Source organism: Dendrobates tinctorius, unplaced genomic scaffold (genome assembly GCF_039654945.1).
Source record: "Dendrobates tinctorius isolate UK_male_01 unplaced genomic scaffold, ASM3965494v1 ptg000397l, whole genome shotgun sequence".
NCBI lineage: Eukaryota > Metazoa > Chordata > Amphibia > Anura > Dendrobatidae > Dendrobates > Dendrobates tinctorius.
In genome coordinates this window covers 1,250,335-1,275,720 of record NW_027362063.1, presented here as the reverse complement: position 1 = coordinate 1,275,720, position 25,386 = coordinate 1,250,335, and the positions used below count along the sequence as shown (strand labels likewise).

General features: G+C 41.9%; 1 protein-coding gene across 1 annotated transcript; it reads right to left on the bottom strand.

Annotated features, from left to right (window-relative positions):
• Positions 1 to 5,810: 5,810 nt before the first annotated feature.
• Positions 5,811 to 24,373, bottom strand: LRRC75B (leucine rich repeat containing 75B). Its single transcript, XM_073563779.1, has 4 exons — positions 23,648 to 24,373; positions 23,386 to 23,514; positions 11,858 to 11,970; positions 5,811 to 9,622 (listed from the first exon to the last, which is right to left on the bottom strand). The coding sequence occupies exons 1-4, from the start codon at positions 23,906 to 23,908 to the stop codon at positions 9,148 to 9,150; spliced, it is 978 nt and encodes a 325-aa protein (XP_073419880.1). The 5' UTR covers positions 23,909 to 24,373; the 3' UTR covers positions 5,811 to 9,147.
• Between the last annotated feature and the right edge of the window lie 1,013 nt (positions 24,374 to 25,386).

Here is a 25,386-nt window from a genome sequence, read left to right as displayed (position 1 = left end):
CGCAGCAGCGCTGCACATTGCGCTGCCGTGGAGGGCTCAGGGAAGCACGGAGGGAGCCCCCTCCCTGCCGATGCTTCCCTTTAACTCCCGGTACACCGCGATCATGTTTGATCGCGGTGTGCAAGGGGTTAACGTGTCGGGGGCGGTCTGTGACCGCCCCTGACACATTGTGCCGGGTGTCAGCTGTGATAATCAGCTGACACCCGGCCGCGATCAGCGGCGCTCACCACGTGGGCGCCGCTGATCGCGGTAGACGTACTATCCCGTCCATGGGCATAGGGGCCCGGGTCCCATGGACGGGATAGTACGTCGGATGTCAGGAAGGGGTTAAGGTTAAACACCTTCCTCAATGTTAGGTCATAGTAAGTGGTCCAACTTGTAGCAAATGTTCTTGAATTTCAAAAGGTATTGGGTCATAGAGTCCATTACATTCAATATTATGAAACTGAGTATAAATGGGGTTAATCTGCAGGTCTTAATTGTGGTTTAAATCTGTGCAGCTTCCACACTGAAAGTACAGCTACCCGGGGGAAATTAATTCTCATATTAATAGTCATATAGAAACTGCCGGCGCGACTTCTGTCACTGTTCAGTGAGCGCTGACCATAACCATGCTCGAACACTGACTGACAGCCGGCTTAGCACTGATGCACTGCTGAGCTGGCTGTCAGTCAGTGCTGGGGAGTTGGTTATAGTCGCCGCTCACTATGTACTGAGCAGTGACTGAATCCAGGCTATATTATTTGAAGGCTGTGCTATACCATATGATCCATGTGATGTGATAGATGAAAGGCATTATTGGGAATCCAGTCTGGTCATGCTTGAGATCATGTGTGCCTTCTCTGGCTGAAGCAATTTTTGAATTGTGTAAAGCAACGGCGTACATTTTTGCCGATTTGCACGACGCGAATCACAAATAGTTCAAATTCGCCAAGTCCAGCAAATTTACAAAAATTCATCAGAAATCTGACTTGCATCGAATCGATTTGCTCATCTCCACTTACAACCACTTCATCTAATAGCCGTAGCACTATATGTGTAATTGCAGGAGCAAAGAGTCTGGAAGTGATGAAAGAATCTTCTGAAATTACAATTCTGCAGATGACTCAATCTTGAACAGGAAATTTGATAATTTCATGCAAATCTAATGTCCTTTATAATGAAGTGGGGTCTCACAAAACAAGTCAGCACTTCAGGCATCACATGGTGTGACGTCAGATGCCTATTTGTCACTAGAAGCCCCAGTACAGAATGAAAGTGCGAGAAAAGGACATCTCTTAGTGTGCCGAAAGAAAGAAGAGGCCAAAGGGAGCTTTGCAGAGGATGGGTGGTTTCTGCAAAGAGACTGGCATGTGTCACGCTGTTGGCTGTAAAACCACTGTGTCATGGGCCGGTCTTGTCCTTCGAGGGGCGTGACTAAGCGGCTACTTCTTCAATAGAGTCCCTGATATTGGAGTTAGGTTTTTGCCGCAGTTAGCTGCCAGGTACCACTCACCACTCCAGTCCCCGGTACCGCAGCAGCTTCCTGCAAGGGACAGGGCCACAGGTACGGAGTTGGAATGTCAGGTGGGACAGGGGCAGCATCACTGGCAGAAAGGATACTGGTGCTGGTTCAGACAGGATGGCTGTTTTAGACAGGACAGATTCAGGATCTCAGGTACTGATTCAGACAGGACAAATGGTTTAGACATGACGGGTTCAGGATAATGAATACTGGTTCTGACAGGTTGGGGACCTGACAACAAACTAGAAGGTTTGATGACAAACTAGAAACTAAAGTTGCAAATGCACCTACCTACAGGGGAGATTGACTTAAATACATGATGCCTCCAAGGAATAAGCTTTGGACACTTCTGCAGTGTGCGCACTGCCCCTATTATAAGAGGGGGCATGTATGAATGCCCTAAGTGCGTTGCCAGAAGACCTGCACGGCGTATGCAGTCCCTGGGGTCTGGGAGCTGCAGTGGGAGCCACAGTAAGAGGGACAGCAGAGTGGCCGTGACAGTGAGCATGTTTGCGTCCCTGCCAAGGGGACAGGAAAGAACCATGCAGAAATTCACCAGAATCTGAAATTTAGGTAAAATTCAAAGGAAATTCAATTAATTTGCTCATCTCTAATACTTTGTATTACCTATCTTGTTGTAGTTTTGACTTTCATGATATTTTGTGCTCTATCAACAAGCAAAGCGAATTATAAAATTCTTTTCTCTTATCAGCTTAGATAACATTTATCCTGGATGTTCAGATGATGGTTGAATAAGTACTTGAAGATCTTTTTATATATTTAAAGTGGATCTGCCACCATATTTTACTATATACAGTAAACTGTACACATTAATACATATATCTCTTAGATCTGATGAGACTGCTGTACTTACCTTGAAAATTCATATCAGAATGGCTATAAAATCCTAATATTGAAAAAAGTTTTCTAGGAGTACAGCTAAAGAGTGAAAGCGCTCATGAATCCAAGTGTATGCAGTCTCCAGCAACCTAGCCTAACAGATGCAGCTTGTACTGAGGAGTGTGACAGCAGCAGGACAGACCCAGAGGAGCTGTTAACACCTTCTCAACCTTGGACGTATGTCATGGATAGTAAGTGCCGCCGGGTGATCAGGTGATCTACCAGCTGACACCCGGCACTCACTGCCAGGAGCGGTGCCCGCAGTATAAATCTCTAAATGCTGCAATCGATATTGATCGCACCATTTAAAGGCAGGCAGAGGGAGGGGGCCCTCTCTGCCCTCAGATCAGCGCTCCCATAACATCATTGCGAGGGCCCGATTGTTGCCATGCTGATCTGGCTTACCAGGCTCTAGCAAGTTAGTTAGATCATGTACATGATCTAACTAACTTTTATCAGTGCAGTACTGATTGCTATAAGCCAATTAAATGCTTGTTTAAAACAGCGATCAGAGCCGTAAAAGTGAAAGTTCCATGGTGGGGCAAAGTAAAAAAAAATTTAAAAAATTGTAATTATAAAAAAAATACATATACTGTACCGATAAATTTCTATTTTTATGTAAAAAAAAATACAAAAGATTGACATCATATCGTCTGGAAAGTCCTACCACATAAAATTGTCACTCTAGTTGACCCCTTCAGTGAACACTTTAAAAAAATAAATAAAAAATGAGGCAAAGGATGATGCTTTTTCATCATACCACCAAACAAAAAGTGGAATAAAACGTGATCAAAAACACGAATGTAAATAAAAATGGTACTGTTGGAAACATCATTAAAACAAACTACTATTCAGCTCATCAGTGGAAAAGTTAAAAAGTTATAGCTTTCAGAATGAAGCGATGCAAAAATAATTCTTTTTTCTATAAAATCATTATTGTGTAAAAGCGCCAAAACAGATAAAACGATACAAATGTGGTATTGCTGTAATCGTACTGATCTGAAGAATAAAGCTGAATGGCATAGCTCCCCCTCCCCAAAAAAACCCCAACTATTCCTGAATTGCTGTTTTTTTTTCATTCTGCCTCCCAAAAACTGGAATAGAAAGTGAGCAAAATATGTCATGTGCTTGAAAATGATACCAATAAAAACGTCAACTCATTCCGCAAAAAACAAGCCTTCAAATAACTCTGTTGGCCAAAATATGAAAATATTATAGTTCTCAAAATATGGCAATGCAAAATTTTTAGTTTTTGCAATAAAAAGCATCTTTAAGTGTGTGATAGCAGCCAAACGTAAAAAAAGATATAAATCTGGTATTGCTGTAATGACATCAAGCTGAAGAATAAAGTCGTTTAATCACTTATAACGCGTGATGAATGGCGTAAAAAGTAAATAAAACCAATTCTTCACCTGCTGTTGATTTGTTCATTCTGCTTCCCAAAGATCGTAGTAAGGCTTAGGCTGAGTTCACACGTGGCGTTTTTTTCGCGTTTCCGCGGTGGTTTTAACCGCGCGATTTTGCAGCGAAAACGCGAAAAATAAGCATCCCATGCATTCCTATGGGATTCCGCAATGCTGTGCTAATGCTGCGGTTTTTACCGCGGCGGAATCGCTTCGCGGTAAAAACCGCAGCATGCTCATTAATGTTGCGGAATCGCGGCGATCCCGCACCCATAGGAATGCATTGTTCCGCTTACTTCCCGCATGTGGCTGTGCACACCATGCGGAAAGTAAGCAGAACAATTGCGGATGGTACCCACGGTCCGGAGGAGAGGAGACTGTCCTCCGGGCTTTGGGTACCATATCCCTGTAAAAAATAGAATTTTAAAATAAAAAATATTGTTATTCTTACCTTCCGGCGTCCCGCGCAGTCTTCCTGCCTCTCTTCACGCTCCCGTTCCCAGTAAGCCTTTGCGAAAATGCCCGCGATGGCGTCCACTCTCGCGGGATCGCGAAGTCTCGCGGTCATTCGCGCGACGTCATCGCGAATGACCGCGAGACGTCGCGATCCCGCGAGAACGGACGTCATCGCGGGCATTTTCGCAAAGGATTACTGGGAACGGATGCGCGGGACGTCGGAGGGTAAGAATAACACCATTTTTTATTTTTTTTTACATTCTATCTTTTACTACTGATGCTGCATAGGCAGCCTCAGTAGTAAAAAGTTGGTCACACTGGTCAAACACTATGTTTGACCAGTGTGACCAACCTGTCAGTCAGTTCTCCAAGCGATGCTACAGATCGCTTGGAAAACGATAGCATTCTGCAAGCTAATTACGCTTGCAAAATGCTAGTTTTTCCGTGGGAAAATCGCGGGAATTTAAAATGCGATTTTCCCGCGGACTGGAATTCCGGAATTCTCGCGGGAATTTCCGCGAGAATTCCGGTACGTGTGCACTTAGCCTTAACCTTCTCTCTATGCTGAGAACTTACACCAGGGTTTCAATGTAAATCTCTGAAATATGTGCTTCAAACGGAACCCCCTGCGAAAAATTCCCTATAATGAGGCAGATAGAGTCACTTTGGGTATCTGTGTAGTCAGGAGAAATTGCACAACATATTTTGGGATATATTTTCTCCTGTTACCCTTGTGTAACAAAAAAAATTGGGGTTAATAGAACATTTTTGTAGAAAAAATGTGATTTTTTTTTTTTCACGGCTCTACATTATATTATAAACTTCTGTGAAGCACCTGGGTGTTTAAGGTGCTCAGTACACATCTAAACACATTCCTTGAGGTGTCTAGTTTCTAAAATGGGGTCACTTGTGGGGGGTTTCCACTTTTTAGGCACATCAGGGGCTCTCCAAATGTGACATGGTGTTCGCTAATGATTTCAGCCATTTTTGCGCTTCAAAAGTCCAATGGTGCTCCTTCCCTTCCGAGTATCTAGATACATTCCTTGAGGGGTCATGTTTCAAAAATGGAATCACTTGTAGGGGTTTTCCATTGTTATTTTTTAACAAATAAACGCAAGTCATATCAAACAAATATTACCACTATCATGAAGTACAGTACAATATGTAACAAAAAAAAATTATATTGTATTATTGCAGAATAACTAGGATACGTTGAATCGTTCCAGAGTTATTACCACATAAAGTGACGCTGGTCAGAATTGTAAAATTTGGCCTGGACATGAAGGTCATCAGAGATAGAGTTAAGCTTTCAAAAAACTATTATTAGTAATTCTGATATTAATTTTCAAAGTACTGTCATTAAATTGGCCCCATAGTCTAAGATATCTATTACTTTATATCATTTTTGCTGTTAAACGTAGTAACACATACACTGAAATACTTTTAATGTGGTTAGAGATAAAACCATCATTCTGCATATGGTCTGTGTTTGTGCATTGCTCAATTCCGTTCCCATGTTCAGCATAAATAATAATACAGGCCTGTGGTTGACTCTTAACAATTTTATTTTATTGACACATGGGATAAAAGAGGACATTATAAGTGGGGAATCACTTTTCTGTTATGTCAGGGCAGTGATACCTACATACAGTGGATTAGCTATAATGCATACATTTCAGTTACAAAATATAGACAGTGTAAAAGACGTAAATTAAGAGTGTTCAGACATTAGAATACAAGAACAAAAAACACTGGTCTACAGTTCTGCATCCATGTAATGGTAAGACCATTCACAATAGTTGCATTGCATATTCTATGTTCAAAACAGAAGATCAGCTACCAAGAAAATATCTCTTGATCTTCCAAGCTGTGCTAAAATCTTAGTACAGACACCAATGCCTTACATTTTTAGAAGGCCTGAATATGTGACTATTGTCCTATAATGGCAAAAGTATACACCTTCAACGATCGCTTTCATTAAAATGCCCAAGGCCTGAACCACCATTAACATTACTCTAGTTATGTCTGCAATATGAAAGGAAACAAACCTCAGTCCTCATGTCTGACTGCCTACTGCAAGAAACGACCACTGTCATTATTACACGTTTTTTTCACCCTCAGGCTATTTTCTCAAAGCGTTTTACTCTACGTTCAGCGACTTCGTCAGGGATTATGTCTGAACCTCCGCAAAACAGTAATGAGAGGCTCAGTGTGCTCTGTCATACATAATTTTCGGCTGTATATGTGTAGTCGAGGCTGGCAGATAAGGGCGTATGGTCTGACGATGCATTGACCACACTGATACAGATGGAGTCACTGTGTGGTCTGTGATACATCATTTCCAGCCGTATAAACCTATTGAAAAAGTACAGTAAAGGGGGTTTTACACATAGCGATATCGCTAGCAATATCGCTAAAACGTCACTGGTTTTGTGACGTTATAGCGATATTGCTAGCAATATCGCTATGTGTGACACTTACCTCCGACCGGCTCCCCCGCTGTCCATCGCTGATCGCGCGAGATTGGGCGGCTCCATTTCTCGTCGTCTGCTTCCTGCTGTGTGAGATGAGCGACGCTGGACGCGGGCGGGAGGACGCCAGGATCGGTGTGTGTGAAAGGTGAGTATCGTGCGCTGCGTCGCTGCTGCATCGCTGTGAGGTCTTCCTGTGTGGAAGCTCACTAGCGATCATTTAGCGATGCACCAGTGATCCTGACCGGGTCGGATCGCCGGTCGGATCGCTGGTGCATCGCTAAATGTAAAAGGGCCTTTAGACGTAGTAGACTACATCTTGCTGCCAGCCTCTACTAGGAATATACAGCTGAAAGTGATGTACGACACAGAACACAGTGACTCTGTTTCCATCATTATAGTCAATGCCTCGTCAGGGGATGCGCACATATCCGGTTTTGCAAGCACCGACGAAGCCACTGAACGTAGGGTAAAATGCTGTGGACCTTGCTTTAGTGAGCCAGGTGGTCCGAGAGAAAACAAAATAGCTATTAGCTGATTACAGACTTCTGCCCAATAACCTACAACTTTACTTTTGCTACTATACTGTACTATGGGTTATACATGTTGACATGGTTAATGCTTGCGCCTCCAACTTGTCATTTAATGCAACAATAGTAACAGCTAACACAGTAATTAATTTCATAATGCACGTTAATTGGCTGGTATTACGATGGAGTTGGGTAGATGCTGATATTAGTCAAGTGGGAACCCTCCACAGACCATCTACCTTGACCAATGACTTGAGTCAAGCCGATAAGGTGCCTAAATGAATGAAACAACGACAATCACAATGAATTTACAACCACTTATTGACAAACAGGTCATTATAAATTCTTACTGAGTAATTAATAAAAAAAGATTCTCCTAGAAACAGTTACAAAAGTACTATACATTTATACTAGTAGCAATCTAGACAATGCCATGTAATGCTCAGTGCTATAACGTACAACAGTTACCTTATCATTAATCTGAGCTCTAATATTGTTGGTGCCTTTAGAATTGTAAAATAGACACATTTGATAGAGGCCCGCTATCTTTTCTACCCCTGAAATGTCAATCTCCTGTTAAGCGGCACATGTCATGTCCCCATAATAATTATTGTAGAGGTACATTTCCTGGTGGTCTTATGAGTTCATTAAGTTAGTACACAGTTAGTGTACCAAGAAATATTACCTAACATTGTATTTCTGAGTCCTTTTGGGTTTACAATGCAGAAGACTCATTATTCAGCTGCCTAATATGTTAAATCCTTTTTTATTTTTTTTTAAACAGGAAACATAAGAGAATCTTTGGGGAGACCTGTTAATTTAGTGACAGGTCTTGTGACATTTGTAATAAGCTGTCAGTGTCCCTTCTATTTTTGGGGAACTTGATATTTGGCAATAGTGTATGGATGAATGTACAGTTTTTGTAATTACACACTGTGTTTGCTCCACAGGCTTGAGACAACGAATTTACTAATATCCCATTGTGACATTTTACAGAGAAGCTCAGTTTTTTTCTATTTTTGAAGAGGAACTTGGCAGTAGACAATCATGTCATTGTGAATCATGTGTTTTTACAAATGCTTATTGTATTTGTTAAATGAGCAAATTAATATTTTCTGATACAAGAAAGAACTGGTGAAATGTTCTAAATAGTCTCTATAGCATAGTCAGATCCTGTTTTTCATCTACAGTATACACACACATAAACGTGGCGTTGTATATACATTCAGTGATTAGAAAGATTCACTTGCTCTGAGAACTCCTTCTGCTCTCAGGACAAGAAGCAGCTTTTAGCGGCCACTGAAGCCTTCCAGATACAACACTGCCTTTGTGGGCTTCACAATATCCAACTTCTGCAGGCTGAGTAAACTCTTTGCCAGTATTTATTTTACATTTTGTTCTCTGGTGCAAGAGTGAAAGGGTGGATAGCTAGGGATTCAAAAATATTATATAAAATTGCTTGTCCATTTTTAAGGATTTTTGCGGTTTCTTCATTCAAAATCATATGGCAGCAGATGCCCCCTCCTAATGGTCTTGGGCACCAACACCCCCCCCTTTCCGGTTTTCCTGACACTGCAGTTCTGTCCCTGTCTGGCTGTGATCACTGTCTCCTATTGTTTAGAGATTAATCCATAGAACACACAGTGATGAGGCTGCTGCTGAGCTGTGATGGACTGCCTTGTCTCCGGGCTCCTCGCCCGGTGGGTGAAGATGCGTGGGGCTATGTGGTACCTTTCTCAGGAGCCCCTCCTCCTTGGCTGAAAACAACTACTTGTGGCACTGTGAGTGTAACATCCACTCTTCTTTTTATATTAGATGACATCAACACTGGTTTAAGGAGAGGTGGTCAGTCCCTGTCTCCATGGCTACTGCACTAAGAGGTCTCACCTATCCCAAGGCAAAGGAAAAGACATGGGAATTCCTCCCTCAGACAAGTCACTGTCTTGTGCCTCAGGAATGGTGGGAAGCAGATTCTGCTGGCACAGACGCCGCCTCAGCCCCAAGAGCAAAGGTTGGGGTATGGAGCAGATGTCTACATTGTTACCCAGATCTACCCACGCCAGCGAGGGGAAGTTGGCACTGTCCTTCATGGCTTCGCTAAGTTCCTTCAGGGTGGCACAAGAAAGTCGGTTTCCATTAAGTGCAAGGTGCGTGATATTGGGGAGAACTGCCAAAGCAGGCAGAGCCAAGCTCAAAATGCTGTCTGTGAGCTCAGTAAAGCTTAAGTCTACACTGGTTAGACTATCTCCATGGCTTTGTAAGTAAAGAATCACACGCTGAACATCTCTGGGAGTCAGAGGGATTCCAGACAGATCCAGGGACTCAATATTTGACTTCTGTTGCAGGCTGTTTTTCAGGCTGCCAAAAGAGAAGGAGATAACTTTGATAATGTAGTATTTGTATTTCTATACAATTCACAGCCACAAATACAAGTTAACTTTTTTCAATCATAAAATGTAGTTTATAAAGTTGCCTGCAATTCAATTAAAGGGAATAGGTCACCAGGTTTGCACAATTTAATCTAAAGCCACCACCATTAACTGTGCTATTACCACAGCCCATTGACCTGTACCTAAGCTTCCAACTCCCCATGCATATGTAAAAAATTCCTCATATACTTCCAGCATACGGCGTGGTTGGTCCAATAGGGGTCTCTTTTCTTGGCACCTTCTCAACCCCGGCAGTGGCAGTTCTCCCGACTTGACTGATGTAGATGACGCATCCTACATCATTCACAGATCTCAGTGAACCTAGTACCTGTGCAGTTGAAGTTCTGTAATGTTCCAGCGCCTATTTACCTGTAAGTGACGTTGGTTTTAGTGCATGCGCAGTTTGAGACTTTGCATCTGCCCAAGTACAAGATTCGCTGCGATCTGTGAATTACGTGGGATGCGTCATCCACATCAATCAAGTAAGCAGGAAGGCAGCTGCCATGATTAAGAAGGAACTGAAAAAAAAAAGAGGCATATCAGACCGTGCCATTTGCCAGAAATATATGAGGTATTTTGTGGCATATGCAGCGGGAGTTGGGGGCTGAGATACAGGGCTGGGGTAATAGAGCAATTTAGAGAGGTGACTTTATATTGGGAAAACCTGGTGACAGGTTCCCTTTAATACTGATGAAGTTGTCAAAATCTGAGATTGCTCACATATATAGCATAAATTCAATATATACAGTTTTTAGAGGTCATCAGAATTGGATACAAATTATATAAAGTAGAAATTATGTGAGCAGGCTTTTATAACTTCACATTGTTAACTCTTTGAGAACACTACAGCTAACCCAAAATGGATACAATCAGGCACCGATGGATAGCATTCAGCTGCAGAGTAAATGAATAGAAAAATTAACAAAAGAGGGAAATGTCAAATATTTCTCCAGCATAGAGGATTAAAATAACTTCATTTTTACTGATATCTTTTAAAAATTGATGTGTAAATCCAAGAAACCTTACATTAAGTTCGTATTTATATCTATGAATGGAAACTTTCTGTAAGATCTGACCATCTATGTACTATAAATGCTTAATAAAAATAACCTCAAAATGAATTGCCTAAACAGGTAATTAGCGCACATTTACAGTAACCGATAATCCTTCAAATTCTAACTCTGCAGCGGAACGCTATCCATCATCGGTTAGCACACGAGCATGCTCAAATCACACTTTATCCAAGCACGTTCGCTCATCACTAATAACGACCCATTATTTACGATAATTGTGAATGAATGATGTGTCCAAACCCACCAATTCATTGGGTATGAAACTGTTTATGCAAATAATTATATATTCTTAGTCATCTTCCGAAAATTGTGAAATGTAAATGGAGATCGTTTGCTGGTTTAATGATTAGATCAGCAAAAAGGAGAAGTGGAAATTGAAATGCTGAGTAGGTATGGCTGTCAGTGATTGACTGATTGTGTCCCAAGGCAATTGTTCAGGAGCAGTCGGAGCTTGGAACGAGTACATATTTGTGTCATATTGTTCATCGTTATTTCTGCCAATGCTACTGTTCATATAGAACTGGGAAACTGATTATTGAACATTTTATTACTAATTTGATAAAATATTTTTTCTATAGTGTTAACAGAAATGTTTGTAGAATACTTTATGCATTGATGTATTCAGTATATATAGTGGAACTTGACCATTGAACACAAATACAAATTCAGATTATCTGTCTGTATGAGAACAGCGTCCCATGTAACGATCGCCGTTCAACCATTTCAATCACGATTCTCATCCTATGTAAACACTCGTCTGACATTGTTTGCTAATTGTGAGTTTCAATCGCATCGTTCATCGCTTAGTTGATTAACTGCTTGTGTAAATTAACCCTTAAGGTTGTGTTATCAGAGACAACCCCTTTCAGAAAGAATGGTGTATGGCAATCAACAGGTAAAATGTAGCAATAGATTACATTGCAGCAATTCAGATAAGTGACCATTTACGTAATACAAGGAAAACCCGAGTCTGCCAGGATGATAGTAAAGTGGACTTGCACATACAATATATATGTTTATATATATATATATATATATATATATATATTATGCTTTTGCTGCCATTAGTCCCCTTTTAATAGCCTACTCACCAGGCCATACTTTTCCTCCGAGGTAGACTGTGTCGATGCCATTTTGAGTGTGGTGTCAAATGGTAGAGTAGCTGTCGGCAAATGCGGTCTGTAGATTTCATCTGGTCTTGTTCCTAAAATTGTAAATTTTTTAGAAAACATGGTAGTCATATATTTAGACACAGTTATCTTCATCGTTATATATGCTGAAAAAAAAGACGTAAATCCATCAACTGCAACCTTTCTTCAAAGTTATGCATTCTCTAGGCAAGGACACTCATTACCAGATTCAATCAACATAAATGGGTTTGTACCAAGATTTGTAGTTACCTAATTAATCCCTGTCTGTAGGATGGGGAATATCTTCCTGATCACAAAGAGTCAGTCCAATGACTGAATGATGGAAGCAAAGGCGGGGATGCTCAACCAGCATTCTGTTTGGGAGGTGCACTTTAGAGACCTGTTTTGGGATCAGTAGGGGTACCAGAAGTTGAACCCAAAGGCAATCTTCATGTTATTTCCTATTCTACAGCTAGAAGATGAAGTCAAATTGTGGCACAAACCATTTAAGGCACATCTATGTTGTGGTTTTGTTTACAAACCACATTGCGCTGCCAGTTCCAGTGGAACCTGATGAACCCTTATTTTTTAATGGGTCCCTTGACCTTTTGCAGGATGTCCCACTCCTTGATAGAAAAATAGCACCACATACTATATTGCCAATTTAAAAAAGAGAATCTACGACAATAGAGAAAGTGAGCTATAGTGAAATGTTGCTCGCTCCTGAGTTGGTCATCCTGGTGAAGAAGATGGTTAGTGTCTGTCACGATCTACAAACTATGCAGATTTCTCCAAACACTGACAGGAACTGTTTGCGCATGCGCTGTCACGAGAAACGACGGTGCTTGTACTAGTTTGCGGGTGAAGGAGACAGGACACTGAAAAAAGTGACCTGTCAATTAATGACTGAAGACAGACAGCAGATGGGGAGTATAGGGAGAAGAGGCAGCAAACCTGTATGTCTAGTGCTGATCACTGCACTCGTGGCTCAAAAACACAGATTTCTAAAGTTATGCTGTGGATATAATCAGCATTATAATACCCATACACAGATGTCATTAGTTTTGTGGTAGAAAAACCTGATAACAGGTTCCCTTTAACTCATAGAATCTGTAGTAAAGCTGCATTTACACTCGTTAATAATCCATAGAATTCTAAGGTTAACGACCCATCGTTCATGATAATCGTGTAATATGAATTGGTTGTGCTTCTGAATTGTGTGTCCAATAATGCTCATTCATTGTGTATGAAATAGTTTAGGAGAGGGAAAAAAATTCTCATTCAATATTTGAATTTCAATATTTGAATTTATGTCACGTAAATGGAGATTTTTCGCTCTTTCAATAATTTGATAGACAAAGAGTGTGGAAATGTTAGTCCTAAACAGTGATATTCGTGTTTGAAGACAATAAATAGTTCAGCAGCAGTTGGGGCTTTGTATCAAGTACATAATTGTGATTATGGAACAATATTTTCGCTTCGCTAATTTTATTAAATATTTTTTGTACAGTATCAACGGAAATGTTGTACAATACTTTATGAACTCACATACTCAGTATAAATGGTGTCATTTATCGGATTTGAACACAAATATATTTCAGATTATCACAGTGCCTGATGTAACAATCGCTCTTCAACCATTTCATTCACGATTCTCATTATTATCAAGGAAGTTTAACTCGTCATTTAGTCAGAATGTGGGTAAAGCAGTGTAACATGGTGCAGGGCGGTAGCCGTGGGCAAGGTACTCGTGTTTTATGACCTGGCAGGCTACACAAAAATGGGGATCCTGGCTGGATGTGTGGAGTTTAGCTGTGATGGCGAGATGCCCTTGCAGACCCCATGGTGCCGTTGTTTTCATCCTGCCAGGTTTTGCAGAGTTCAATAAGAGAGGTCATAGTCCATAAATAAAAATATTTTGACTGAGGAACTATATACAGCAGACAGTAGGCATTCATCTTTGTGGAAGTTTCAGTTATGACGTGGTACATTATCGCACACTTCTTCCTCTCTTTTCTTGGAGTCACTCTAGCTTTCTGCTTCTCTTAGCTCTTCTGTCTCAACACAGCCCAGCACACTACCCCAGGAGTCTCCTCGTCCCCCAATGACGGCACTACAGCCCAGCAAGGATGAGTCCAATACTTCTACCCATGGTTCCGCATCTTACTCCTGTTAGGAGAGTTTTCTATGTCAATATGGCTGCTACTTAGCTTCTCGCTCTATTGACGCATGTGGACAACATCATTGGGCTTTTCCTCTTCATCTCGCTTGTCCGTTCTTCTCTGTTCCGTTAACTGACAGGTAAATGTGAGTGATCGCAACATTTAGGATGCAGGCAGAGAGAGGGAGCTCTGCCTTCAGATGGGCACCCCGTGAAAGCCCGATAGTTGATAGGATGACCCTGGGTCATCATGACGACCCCCAGTTCACAAAGCTACAGAAAGCTGCTTAGACCATGCTCACAGCATGGTCTAAGCAGCTTTCTGTACAGGTATATTGCATTGCAGTGCTTAGAGCATTGCAATACATAATACCTATGATCAAAATGAAAAAAAAAAGTGAAAAAAGTGAAAGTCCCACAGAGGGACTAAATAAAAAAAAGTTTTAAAAAGTTAAAAAAATTAGTAAAAATCTAAAAAAATCTAAAATATTATACCAATAAATGAGTTTACTATGTAAAACAAACAAACAAACAAACAAAAAGAGTACACATATTTGCTATTGCCACGTCGGGAATGACTCGATCAATAAAACTGTCACACTAGTTAATCCCTTCAGTAAATGCCGTAAAAAAAAACAAAAAAACATTTCAAATGATGGTTTTTCATCATACCGCTGAAATAAAGTGGAATAAAATGCAACCAAAAAGAGAAATGTAAATAAAAATGGTACGACTGAAAACGTCATCTTGTCCCACAAAAAAACAAGCTGTCATACAGCTCCATCAGCGGAAAAATTAAAAAGTTATAGCTTTCTGTGAGCTCTTGTGAGCCAAAAGTGGAAAAATTATAGCTATCAAAATATGGTGATGCAAAAACTTAATTTTGCAAAAGAAAGTGTCTTTTAGGGTGTGACAGCAGCCAAACAGAAAAAAACAATATAAGGCTGGTTTCACACTTGCGTTTTTTTGCGCAAAAAAAGCATGCGGTTTTTTCCTATACTTTACATGGGTGCGCATACACATGCGTTTATACGCGTTTGTATGCGCATGCGTTTTTTTGTAGTGTGCACTCGGGCGCACAAAATGCATCCTGTTGCATTTTTTGTGCGTCCGACTTGTCCCAAAAAAATGCATGCGCACGCAATGCGGTTTTTTTTCCACCCAAACACCCATTATAGTCTATGGGTGCACGGACGTGCGCATGGTAACGCGCACGTCAGCACAAAAAAAAGCATGCTTTTTTTTAAAAAAACATGCTCAAAACCGCAAAAAAACGCACACAAACGCATGACGTGTTTTTTATGTGAGTTTGCACAGCGCACAGTGCGCAGAGCAAAAAAACGCAAGTATGATAGTAGCCTAAATCTGGTATCGCTGTCATGGCACGACCCGAAGAATAAAGTCGTCTAATCACTTTTACTGCACGAGAAACGGCATAAAAAAATAAATAGAACCAATTCTTCACATGTTGTTGTTTTTTTCATTCTGTCTTACAAACATCGCAGTAAGGCTCAGCGCACATTTATCCTGCGCTCTGCACTGAGCGCTTACACTGGGGTTTCCGTGTAAATCTCTGAAATACATGATTCAGACGGAACCCCCAGTGGAAGATTCCCTATAATGAGACAGATGGAGGCACTTTGGACACTGTCTGGACTATGATCTGGAGGTGTCTGTCTTTTTTAGGCACTCATTATCATTGCTCCCACACCATGCAGATTCTGCTTGAAAAAGGCAAGCTTGTGCGGAAACGCTGCGGAAGATAATGTCTTTCTATTGATTTTTGGCTTTTTGTATGGTGGTGGTATTTGCCTCGTTGTTCTACATTGGACAATAAATTTTCGTTTGAGTGCCCAAGGTTTTGTTATTTGATTGCTACTTACATACCTTGCAGCACCACCTCTGGAGTTCAGTGAGCACCCCTTATATTCTCCAATGTCTTTTTTAGGCATGCATAAAAGCACGGTCTGCCACAGTTTTGTGCACTTCTGAAAAGAAGGACACCGCTAAACAGAGGTCAGATGGAGTCCAGAGTAACTGCTGCCTCATTAAAGTGAATGGATCCCTCAGTGGTTTCATTCATCTGAATCACGTCACTCAAAGATTTAGATGGAAACTCCTATGTAAATGCTCAGCGTAGAGCTCCGGATAAATATGAGTCAAAATGTTATGTAAAATGTTCCCAACAACAGCTTCAATTCAATCCACAAAAAAACAAGTCCTCACTCAGGTCCATCATTTGTTAAAAGAAATATAGGGGGCTTCCACGTTACTGGTAGTACAAAGGCTCTGGAAAAGGGCTATGGTTCCTTTTTGTGAAAAAAATGCTTTTTCCTTTCACATTGCCTTAATTCCCGTGAAGCATCTGAAGGATTAAGAATCTTCTTGAATGTGGTATTGAGGACTTTGAGAGGTGCAGTTTTCAGAGTTGACTAACTTTTGGGTATTTTCTATCATATAGGCCCCTCAAAGTCACTTCAAATGTGAGGTGGTCCCTAAAAAAAATGGTTTTGTAAATTTTGTTGGAAAAATTAGAAATTGCTGGTTAACTTGTAACTCTAACATACCAATTTTAAAAAAAAAGTTTCAAAAATTGGGCTGATGTAAAGTAGAATATTGGAAATGTTATTTTATTAACTATTTTGTGTGACATATCTCTCTAGTTTAAGAGCATAAGAATTAAGTTTGAAAATTACAAAATTTTCAAAATTTTAGTCAAATTTCCGATATTTTCAGAAATAAATGCAAGTTATTTCCATCAAATTTTACCACTATCATGAGCACAATATGTCCCGAAAAAACAATCGCAGAATCGGTGGGATCCGTTGAAGCTTTCCAGAGTTTTTACCACATAAAGTGATACTGGTCAGATATAAAAAATGGGAAACGGTCATTAGCCTACAAAATGGCTCGGTCTTTAAGGGGTTAAAGTAACATCTGGCCCTAAAGTTTTTAGTCCTCCAAAAGTGCTATTAAAAATATTATGGAAAGTACTGTTATTAGCATGCTGTGTGTGAATCCATCCTTATACAGGTCGCTACATATTCACGGCTTGTGGTCACTCATTGACGCAGCTTTGTTTTAATTTCATTAAACTTTATTTTCTGTCAAGATTTCACAGTTATTTATTCACTAGCACCGTAAATGACACAGTGAAGCCTATGTTTCTTTTATAAAGAAAATATCCACAGTTTACTAAGTGAAAATACCCTGAGCTAAATAAGACACTATTCACACAGGATTTTTGGTATAAAAACTGAGTAAATCTCCTTATAGATGTACAAATCATATAACCACAGTTATAGACAAGTTGTAGAGGTTAGAACACAGAATTCCGTGATCCCTCGCTTATCAAGCTCAGGTTTTGCTTGTCTGCAAAGATTGTTTTAGCACCAATAGCTTGTCTTTGCTGTGACTCAACAGCGCATGCCTCCTTGTCCAGCAATGCCCCCTACTGTGACAGTGAGGGCGGGGTTAGCTTTCTCAGCTCTGCTTCATTGCTAAATCTAAAAGTTCTGATTGTGTGAGAACGGCTGCACCCAGTTATCTAAGTGATACATCCTTGGATATAGCTTCTCTTTCCCTACATCAGGCTGCTCTCAGATGAGGGATCAAAAACCTGCTGACAGATTCCCTTTAAGTGTATTTCTGGGACAATTTCAGAGCTAGGTAAAGACTTATCCTATCTGTACTATGTCTTGTGCACATGATTGGATAACAGGCCAGTGTTGTATGGATCTGTGTCTATATACTGTTACGCTATTTTTTACTAAGGATGTCCATATACCCTTACAAGGAATCTATTATGGTGAAAATGGTATCTGATCTTCAGGCAGCACGTTATAGAGCAGGAGAAGTCGATCAGATTAATGTAAATTTTTGTTGGGAAAGTTTCAGTAAACATTTCATTTTATTCAGTGAAATCTCTTGTGTTTGTAAGCAGATGAGTCCTGCTGGTGGTGCCTTTCAGTGATCGATAGGCTACGCGCACACGATTAAAGTGCTGCAGAATAAGTTGTTGCTTATTATAAATACATTGCTTAATATAATAAACAGATAAATATGGAGAGCGGAGTAATCCACTGCTAGTGAGCTCTTGCATCAGCTTATCGCTTGGGGAAGCAGAAGAATAAGAAGTTACAATTTTAACAAGCGCATTCTTCTCTCCAACAATACTGGCTGTGGGGAGTCAGAAGCCCCCATACACATTAGTAGCTTGACTAATATGGGTTCATCTAATGTGTATGGGGGTTCTCAAGGTATATAGAGAATTTTCTCTCCAATTCCAAAAGAATCCATAAAAAATGTAAATAAAATAAATGTTACCGTATTTGGTCTGTCGTTCATTTTTTTTTCTAAATTTTCTTCTAAATAGTCTTACTGTATCTTTAACAGTATTACTACTCTGACTTTTTTTTTATGGAAATACAGTTTGTTTTGCCATAATCCAGAACTGTATTGGAGCCTGACCCAGGAATCTGTCTGGAGTTTGTCTGTTTTTTGTCTATTGTTCTAAACAATGTTACTTTTTATATTCTTGCTTTTTTTTTTTTATCCAAACTTCTTGTATGTTTTTTCCCCCTCTCTTACAATACAGTCCTCAATTCTTACTTATGACATTTGTGTTACAATTTCTTTGCATCCTGATCATATCCAAATGATCCATAATGCATTTTATTGAGGATCTACAGTGGCTTGCAAAAGTATTCGCCCCCTTACACTTTTTTGTTACACTACAACTTGTGTTTAAATATTTTTGTAAGGCCGGTTTCACATTTGCGTCTCAGGGCGCAGCGACGGCCTGCGCACGGCCGCCTCTAAGCCCCGCCCCCTGCCGCGCCTCCGCCGGTAGCGCCGCCTCCAGGTGCATGACGCTGTCATGCGTCCCCTATCTTTATCACTGAGGATGCAGGCCGTGCGCAGGATGCATTTTGGCGGCGCCTGCGTCCTTTTGACGGTGCGCTGACCAGCGCTAAACGCAACCTGTTGCAATTTGGTTGCGCTCAGCGCACCGTCAAAAGGACGCAGGCGCCGCCAAATGCATACTGCGCACAGCCTGCATCCTCAGTGATGAAGATAGGGGACGCATGACACATGCAGCGTCATGCGCCCGGAGGCGGAGCTACCGGCGGAGGCGCGGCAGGGGGCGGGGGGCTTAGCGGCAGCCGTGCGCAGGCCGTCGCTGCGCCCTGAAACGCAAATGTGAAACCGGCCTAATCCGATTTGTGTGTGACGTATCAGCACCAAAAACTCTAAGTTGGTGAAGTGAGAAAAACATAGTCAGAAATTAAATTTATGGGCTCAAATAACTAAAAATTGGCAGGCGCATATGTATTCACCCATTTTGCTATGAAGCCCCTAAAAATTTCTGTTGGAAGCAATTACCTTCATAAGTCACATGCTTATTGAAAAGAAAGTCCAAATGTGTGCACTCTAAGTGCCACATGGTCTGTCAGTATATAAACACCTTTTTCTGAAAGGCCATAGAGGCTGCAACACCATTAAGCAAGATTGGAATAAAATATGAAATTGTGAAACTGAAGTAACATGTATCGAAACCACTCCACCTACAGTGAGGGTGTGCACAGAATAGGTTAGTAGCCTTATGGTGCCATCATACAAAAATACAATTAGACATTTATATTTATTGAAAATGTCAATCTTTAGAGCACACACATAAACCTGGAGTTCCAATGCAAGAGAATATATTTTCATATATGCAAATTCAAGAGGTGCTAATTTGCATGTGATATGGCTTCAAAATCAGTCTTGAGGTGTAGCAGTATTCCCTACTAAAAAGGCTATGTGCCCACGTTGCAGAAATGTCGGCAGCATTTTCGCAACTCCCCGCCACGGGTAAAATGCATGCTGAATTCGCATGCGTTTTCCCGCAAAACACAAGCGTTTTTAGCATGCAGAATGCTAGTGCTTTTACAAGCGATTTGAAGAATCGCTTGGAAAAGTGATTGACAGGTTGGTCACACTTGTCAAGCATAATGCTTGACAAGTGTAACCAACTTTTTACTATAGATGCTGCCTATGCAGCATCAATAGTAAAAGATAGAATGTTAAAAATAATTACAAAAGTAAAAATATGGATATACTCACCTTCTGGTGGCCCACAATCTCCACAGTTTTGCGAGAATGACGCCTGGGAACGGAACTTGCCGGCAGCGCCGCTGAGGACTCCGGGGGCCAGGGTAAGTATATCCCTATTTTTTTTTTAATTCTATTTTTTACAGGAATATGGTACCCAGGGCATGAAGGAGAGTCTCCTCTCCTTCAGACCCTGGGTACCATCAGCACATGAAGCACTCACTTTACGCATGGAGGGCATAGCCACATGCGTAAAGTGAGCGTTTCTACGCAATCCTATGGCAGTGGAATCGCCGCAATTCCGCAAAATTCATGGACATGCTGCGGATTTTTCCGCTATGCGATTCTGCAAAATCCACAAAATTGGCACAGCAACTGTGGAATCCCATTGGATTGCATGAGAATGCGTTTTGTTAGCTTTTTTTTAAGCGTTTCCGCAGGGGCAAAAATGTAGCAGAAAAACGCAACGTGGGCACACAGCCTTAGTAGCAGATGTAGTGCTGCGTGCATGGAATCAACAAGTGGTTTAAATCACAACCGTAGGTGTGCGGTGGAAGGACAGTGTCCTGATCCAACAGGTTTTACCTTGTGGAGGCTTGCAGAGGGAGGACGATGTCCAAATCCAGCACATTTTACCTTGTGGAGACTTGTGGTTGCAGCTGCTTCTTTTAGGGCATTATGGTCGACGTTTCACACAGCAGAAGCGCCCCGGCCGGTGGCAGAGAGGGTGAGCGTGTACAGCGTGCACCGCCGCCGCAGCTTGGTGACATCACACTTTCTCTTTGGAATGCTGGGTGAGTATAATTTAGCAATACGTTCAGTCAGTTCGACAATCGGTGTTTTGAAAACATCAGTTTTCATCCTCAAGATCCTGAGGCCACCGGCCGGCGCGCTTCTTCTGTGCGAAATGTTGAAGGTAATGTCCTAAAAGAAGCAGCTGCAACTGCAAGTCTCCACGAGGTAAAACGTGCTGGATTTGAAAACCGCAATAAGAAAAAACTATTCTGTGCACATTATCGCTGTAGGTTGGGTGGCTTCTACACATATTACTGTGGAATTCCTGTAAATGGAAGCACTTAATAATACCTCCTCCTAAGTGCAGGTTCACAATTTCATATTTTATTCCAATTTTAGCGACAAGTGGATTGGTCGGATTATGTGCAGCTGGGTTAAAAGGCTTGTCAGGAGCCATTGTGGTCATTCATATTCAATTAGTTCGTACCATAGCAAGAGGCACCAATAACCACACAACACCATGAAGACCAAGGAGATCTCCAAACAAGTCAGGGGCAAAGAAGTAAAGTACAAGTCAGGGCTGGGTCACAAAAAATATCCCAATCTCTGATGATCCCTGGAGAACCATCAAATCCATTATCAACACATGGAAAGAACATGGTACCACAACAAATCTGCCAAGAGAGGGCCGTCCACCAAAACTCCCAGCCTGGGCAAGGAGGGCATTAATCAGAGGCAGCACAGAGACCAAAGGTAACCTTGATGGGGCTGCTGAGCTCCCAGGCAGAGACTGGAGTATCTGTCCATACAACCAGAATAAGGGCAAGGTCAGACGTCCATATAACTCGTGAGAGAATCACATCACACTGAACGGACTGGCCCGGCACCTCTCCTGACCTGAGCAAGACAGCATGATGGATTACTATGCAGCTGTCAAGCTCAGGCCAAGAGAGCCAAGGTTTACGATGCGATTCTCACATGAGAAATAAGGCAGTCGGACTCTGCCCTTAGCTATAAACTCCATAGAGGTGACCTTTATGGAAGAGTGGAGAGAAATATGCCTTTGCTTACACACAAAAGTTCCAACTTCCATACAAGTCTATGGGTGAGTGGGAAACATTGGACTGCACTTGGATGACATCTGAGTGCAGTCCGATTTCTGCTGACTCACACAATGGAGAAGATGGAGAAATCTTCTCCTTTCCTGTGCTATGATTTTCTCATCCAAGAGATGGCACTCAGATCAAATTTCAATTTACATCATCAAATTCGCACCCATAAGAGAATCTACGCTTGTGTGACACCATCCTCAGAATTTTTTTTTTTCACTTCACTGTGGGGGGAAGGGAAACAAAAAATTATCTGAATTGCACAGAATGGACACTGTTGGGTCCCATTCCACTATATGGGGTGAGGATCATATCAGTAGAATCTAAATTTGCTTCTTATATGTCCAGATTAATATTCCATCTTTCTGACTTTTCCTAGACTTTTGGATGGGTTGTACATAAATTTGTATTTTTCAAAATATCAATATATAATCAGATTCAGACAATAAGCTATGGGTGTGGAAGGTATGATTCTCAATATCACACATTTGTTACATCATGTCTGATGGTGTTATAATAACATCTGGGTGTCCATGGCTTCCTTTGTCAATAACACATGTATATGTCCAAATAAAATATATACATTTATACAGACAATCATATTTCTAATGAAGCCATTTCTGTATTTTCCCTTCTTTGGTATTGGCATTGTTGGTTTTACAGAGGTTTATCATGCAAAATCTGATGAAAGGTGGCACTTCACATTGTCCTTATACTACACTTATGTTGTGGTTATACCGGACTGTGCGTATTGTGCACTTGCTGCTTTCTTATTGAGCTGATTTATTTTAACTATTTGTTCTTTGATTTTGATCTATGCATTAAATTTATATTTGCAACAGAGGTATATGAGGCCAGGTCATTGCCCGTAAAGCGGGCACAGCTAATGATAGGGGGGTCTTCCGGAAACCAACAGGTTGATCTGCAATTATTTCTCCATAGTAATATTTTCATGCTGCCAATGCAGATGAGGAACAAATCATAAGCCAAATGTCTAAATATAATGTGTCGCTCTAATTTTTACTTTAAAGGGACGCAGCCTTTCTCTCATCTGGCCTAGTGGACTTTTCCCCTGCCATGTCTCCTCCCTGGCCATTGCTCCCCAGCTTTCTGTGCTCTCTCCCTCCTCTCTCAGCCTCCTCCCTCTCTACCAGTTCCATGTTCCCATCATTGGTATTCAGTGCAAGCTCTGCTGTTTCTGGCAGGTTTTCCCTCCAAACAAAAGAAGAAAAACAATATCATGGGCAATTTCACCAGGGGAATGACAAAAAAGAAATAAGAAATCCACCTTGTCCTATGCAGAGACATAGCATGTATCCAGAGAGACTTAACATGAAGGCTACAGGGGTCATGTATTGGGAAGAAGGCTATGGGTGCTGTGTTCTTACCTTCCTCGGACACTGCAGTTCCCTGGCCAGGCTGAGCAGCAGCTCATGGGAGATGGGATCCACCAGGTTGAGATATGGGGCATGTCTATATAGGATATCATTGAGGAAAGTCCCCTCCAGGCCCAGGTCCTGCAGAGACAGCAAAAAGGGGAGGTGAGCACACCCTGGCCCAAGGTTAGGCGTGAGGTCAGAACTAGGCAGGTGCCATGCTTATATAAAGCAGGGGCCCAGGTGCGGAGCAGAGAGGCCCCCGGCTCCTCACCTTGCGGAGCAGCTGTAGGGTGCGGAGCGCCCGCTCCTGCTTGTGGTCCCGGAGCAGCGCCTGAATGTCCCGGATCCAGGCTGCTCTCCTCACGTAGGGAGCCGGCTTGTTCCTGCGCAGGATCCGCTCTGAGCTCAGGATCAACGCAGACAGGGCAAACTCCCCACGGGGCCCCGCAGTCTCCCCCCGCAGGGGCCCCAGGTCTATGCCATCGTCAGGCTCATCCTCCAGGCTGCTCTGTCTGCTCAGCCGGCCTCCCATCACCCTGCTAGTGCCCGACACCTACTCTTCTGCAGCCACCATTGGCACAGCTGCCCCCACTCCTGGTGTGAATGCCAGAGCCCTCGGTGAATCCTAGCCTGGCTCCTGCCAGCCGCTCTACAGGGACAGCCTTGCTGCAGCGCGTGAGGAGCTGTCCACCGCGGCTGGTGCTGAACTGCTCGCGCCCCTGTGCTGACTGCCGGACCTGCTGCCGAGCATCTTCGATCTGTGTCTGTCTGGAGCCTCCTGTCTTCTGTTTGTTTATAGTTCAGCTTCCAGAATCCGACCAATCCTGATCAGAGATGTGGGGGATGGTGGGAGCAATGTGTCTGGGATGGTGGAGGGGGCTGTGTCTGAGGCAGGGTGTGACATGTTCTTACACATGGAGGCAATGGAAATGTCACCCAGACAGTCCTACACTCCATGCCAAGACAATTGTGTCATTCTGTCACCCACACTGCCTCCATGCCTAGGGAGCTCTTCAATAGCTGCCATTTCCACAGAATGTGCCCCTCCTAAATAAGCAGTAAATATAAATCAGTGCTATTCTTCTGTCTAGATGCAAAAATGCAATGTTTGAACAAGGAGAAACAGAGTCAGATTATGCCATAGAAAATACTATACAGAATTTTATCAGCATTACAAAGAATTAACAATTTTGTTATAGAAAAATACAGTGGTTACATACAGTCATGGCCAAAAGTATTGACACCCCTGCAATTCTGTCAGATAATATTCGGTTTCTTCCTGAAAATGATTGCAAACACAAATTCTTTGGTATTATTATCTTCATTTAATTTGTCTTAAATGAAAAAAACACAAAAGAGAATGAAGCAAAAAGCAAAACATTGATCATTTCACACAAAACTCCAAAAATGGGCCGGACAAAAGTATTGGCACCCTCAGCCTAATACTTGGTTGCACAATCTTTAGCCAAAATAACTGCGACCAACCGCTTCCGGTAACCATCAATGAGTTTCTTACAATGCTCTGCTGGAATTTTAGACCATTCTTCTTTGGCAAACTACTCCAGGTCCCTGATATTTGAAGGGTGCCTTCTCCAAACTGCCATTTTTAGATCTCTCCACAGGTGTTCTATGGGATTCAGGTCTGGACTCATTGCTGGCCACCTTAGAAGTCTCCAGTGCTTTCTCTCAAACCATTTTCTAGTGCTTTTTGAAGTGTGTTTTGGGTTATTGTCCTGCTGGAAGACCCATGACCTCTGAGGTAGACCCAGCTTTCTCACACTGGGCCCTAAATTATGCTGCAAAATTTGTTGGTAGTCTTCTGACTTCATAATGCCATGCACACGGTCAAGCAGTCCAGTGCCAGAGGCAGCAAAGCAACCCCAAAACATCAGGGAACCTCCGCCATGTTTGACTGTAGGGACCATGTACTTTTCTTTGAATGCCTCTTTTTTCTCCTGTAAACTCTATGTTGATGCTTTTGCCCTAAAAGCTCTACTTTTGTCTCATCTG

What these genes read in the sequence shown, in the direction of transcription:
- LRRC75B (XM_073563779.1), bottom strand. Translation starts at nt 23,908, where the DNA reads ATGGGAGGCCGGCTGAGCAGACAGAGCAGCCTGGAGGATGAGCCTGAC. An exon ending in CCCTACAGCTGCTCCGCAAG is followed by an intron (nt 23,515 to 23,647) that starts GTGAGGAGCCGG and finishes CTGTCTCTGCAG; the next exon opens with GACCTGGGCCTGGAGGGGAC. An exon ending in CGGAGGAAAAGTATGGCCTG is followed by an intron (nt 9,623 to 11,857) that starts GTGAGTAGGCTA and finishes CTCTTTTGGCAG; the next exon opens with CCTGAAAAACAGCCTGCAAC.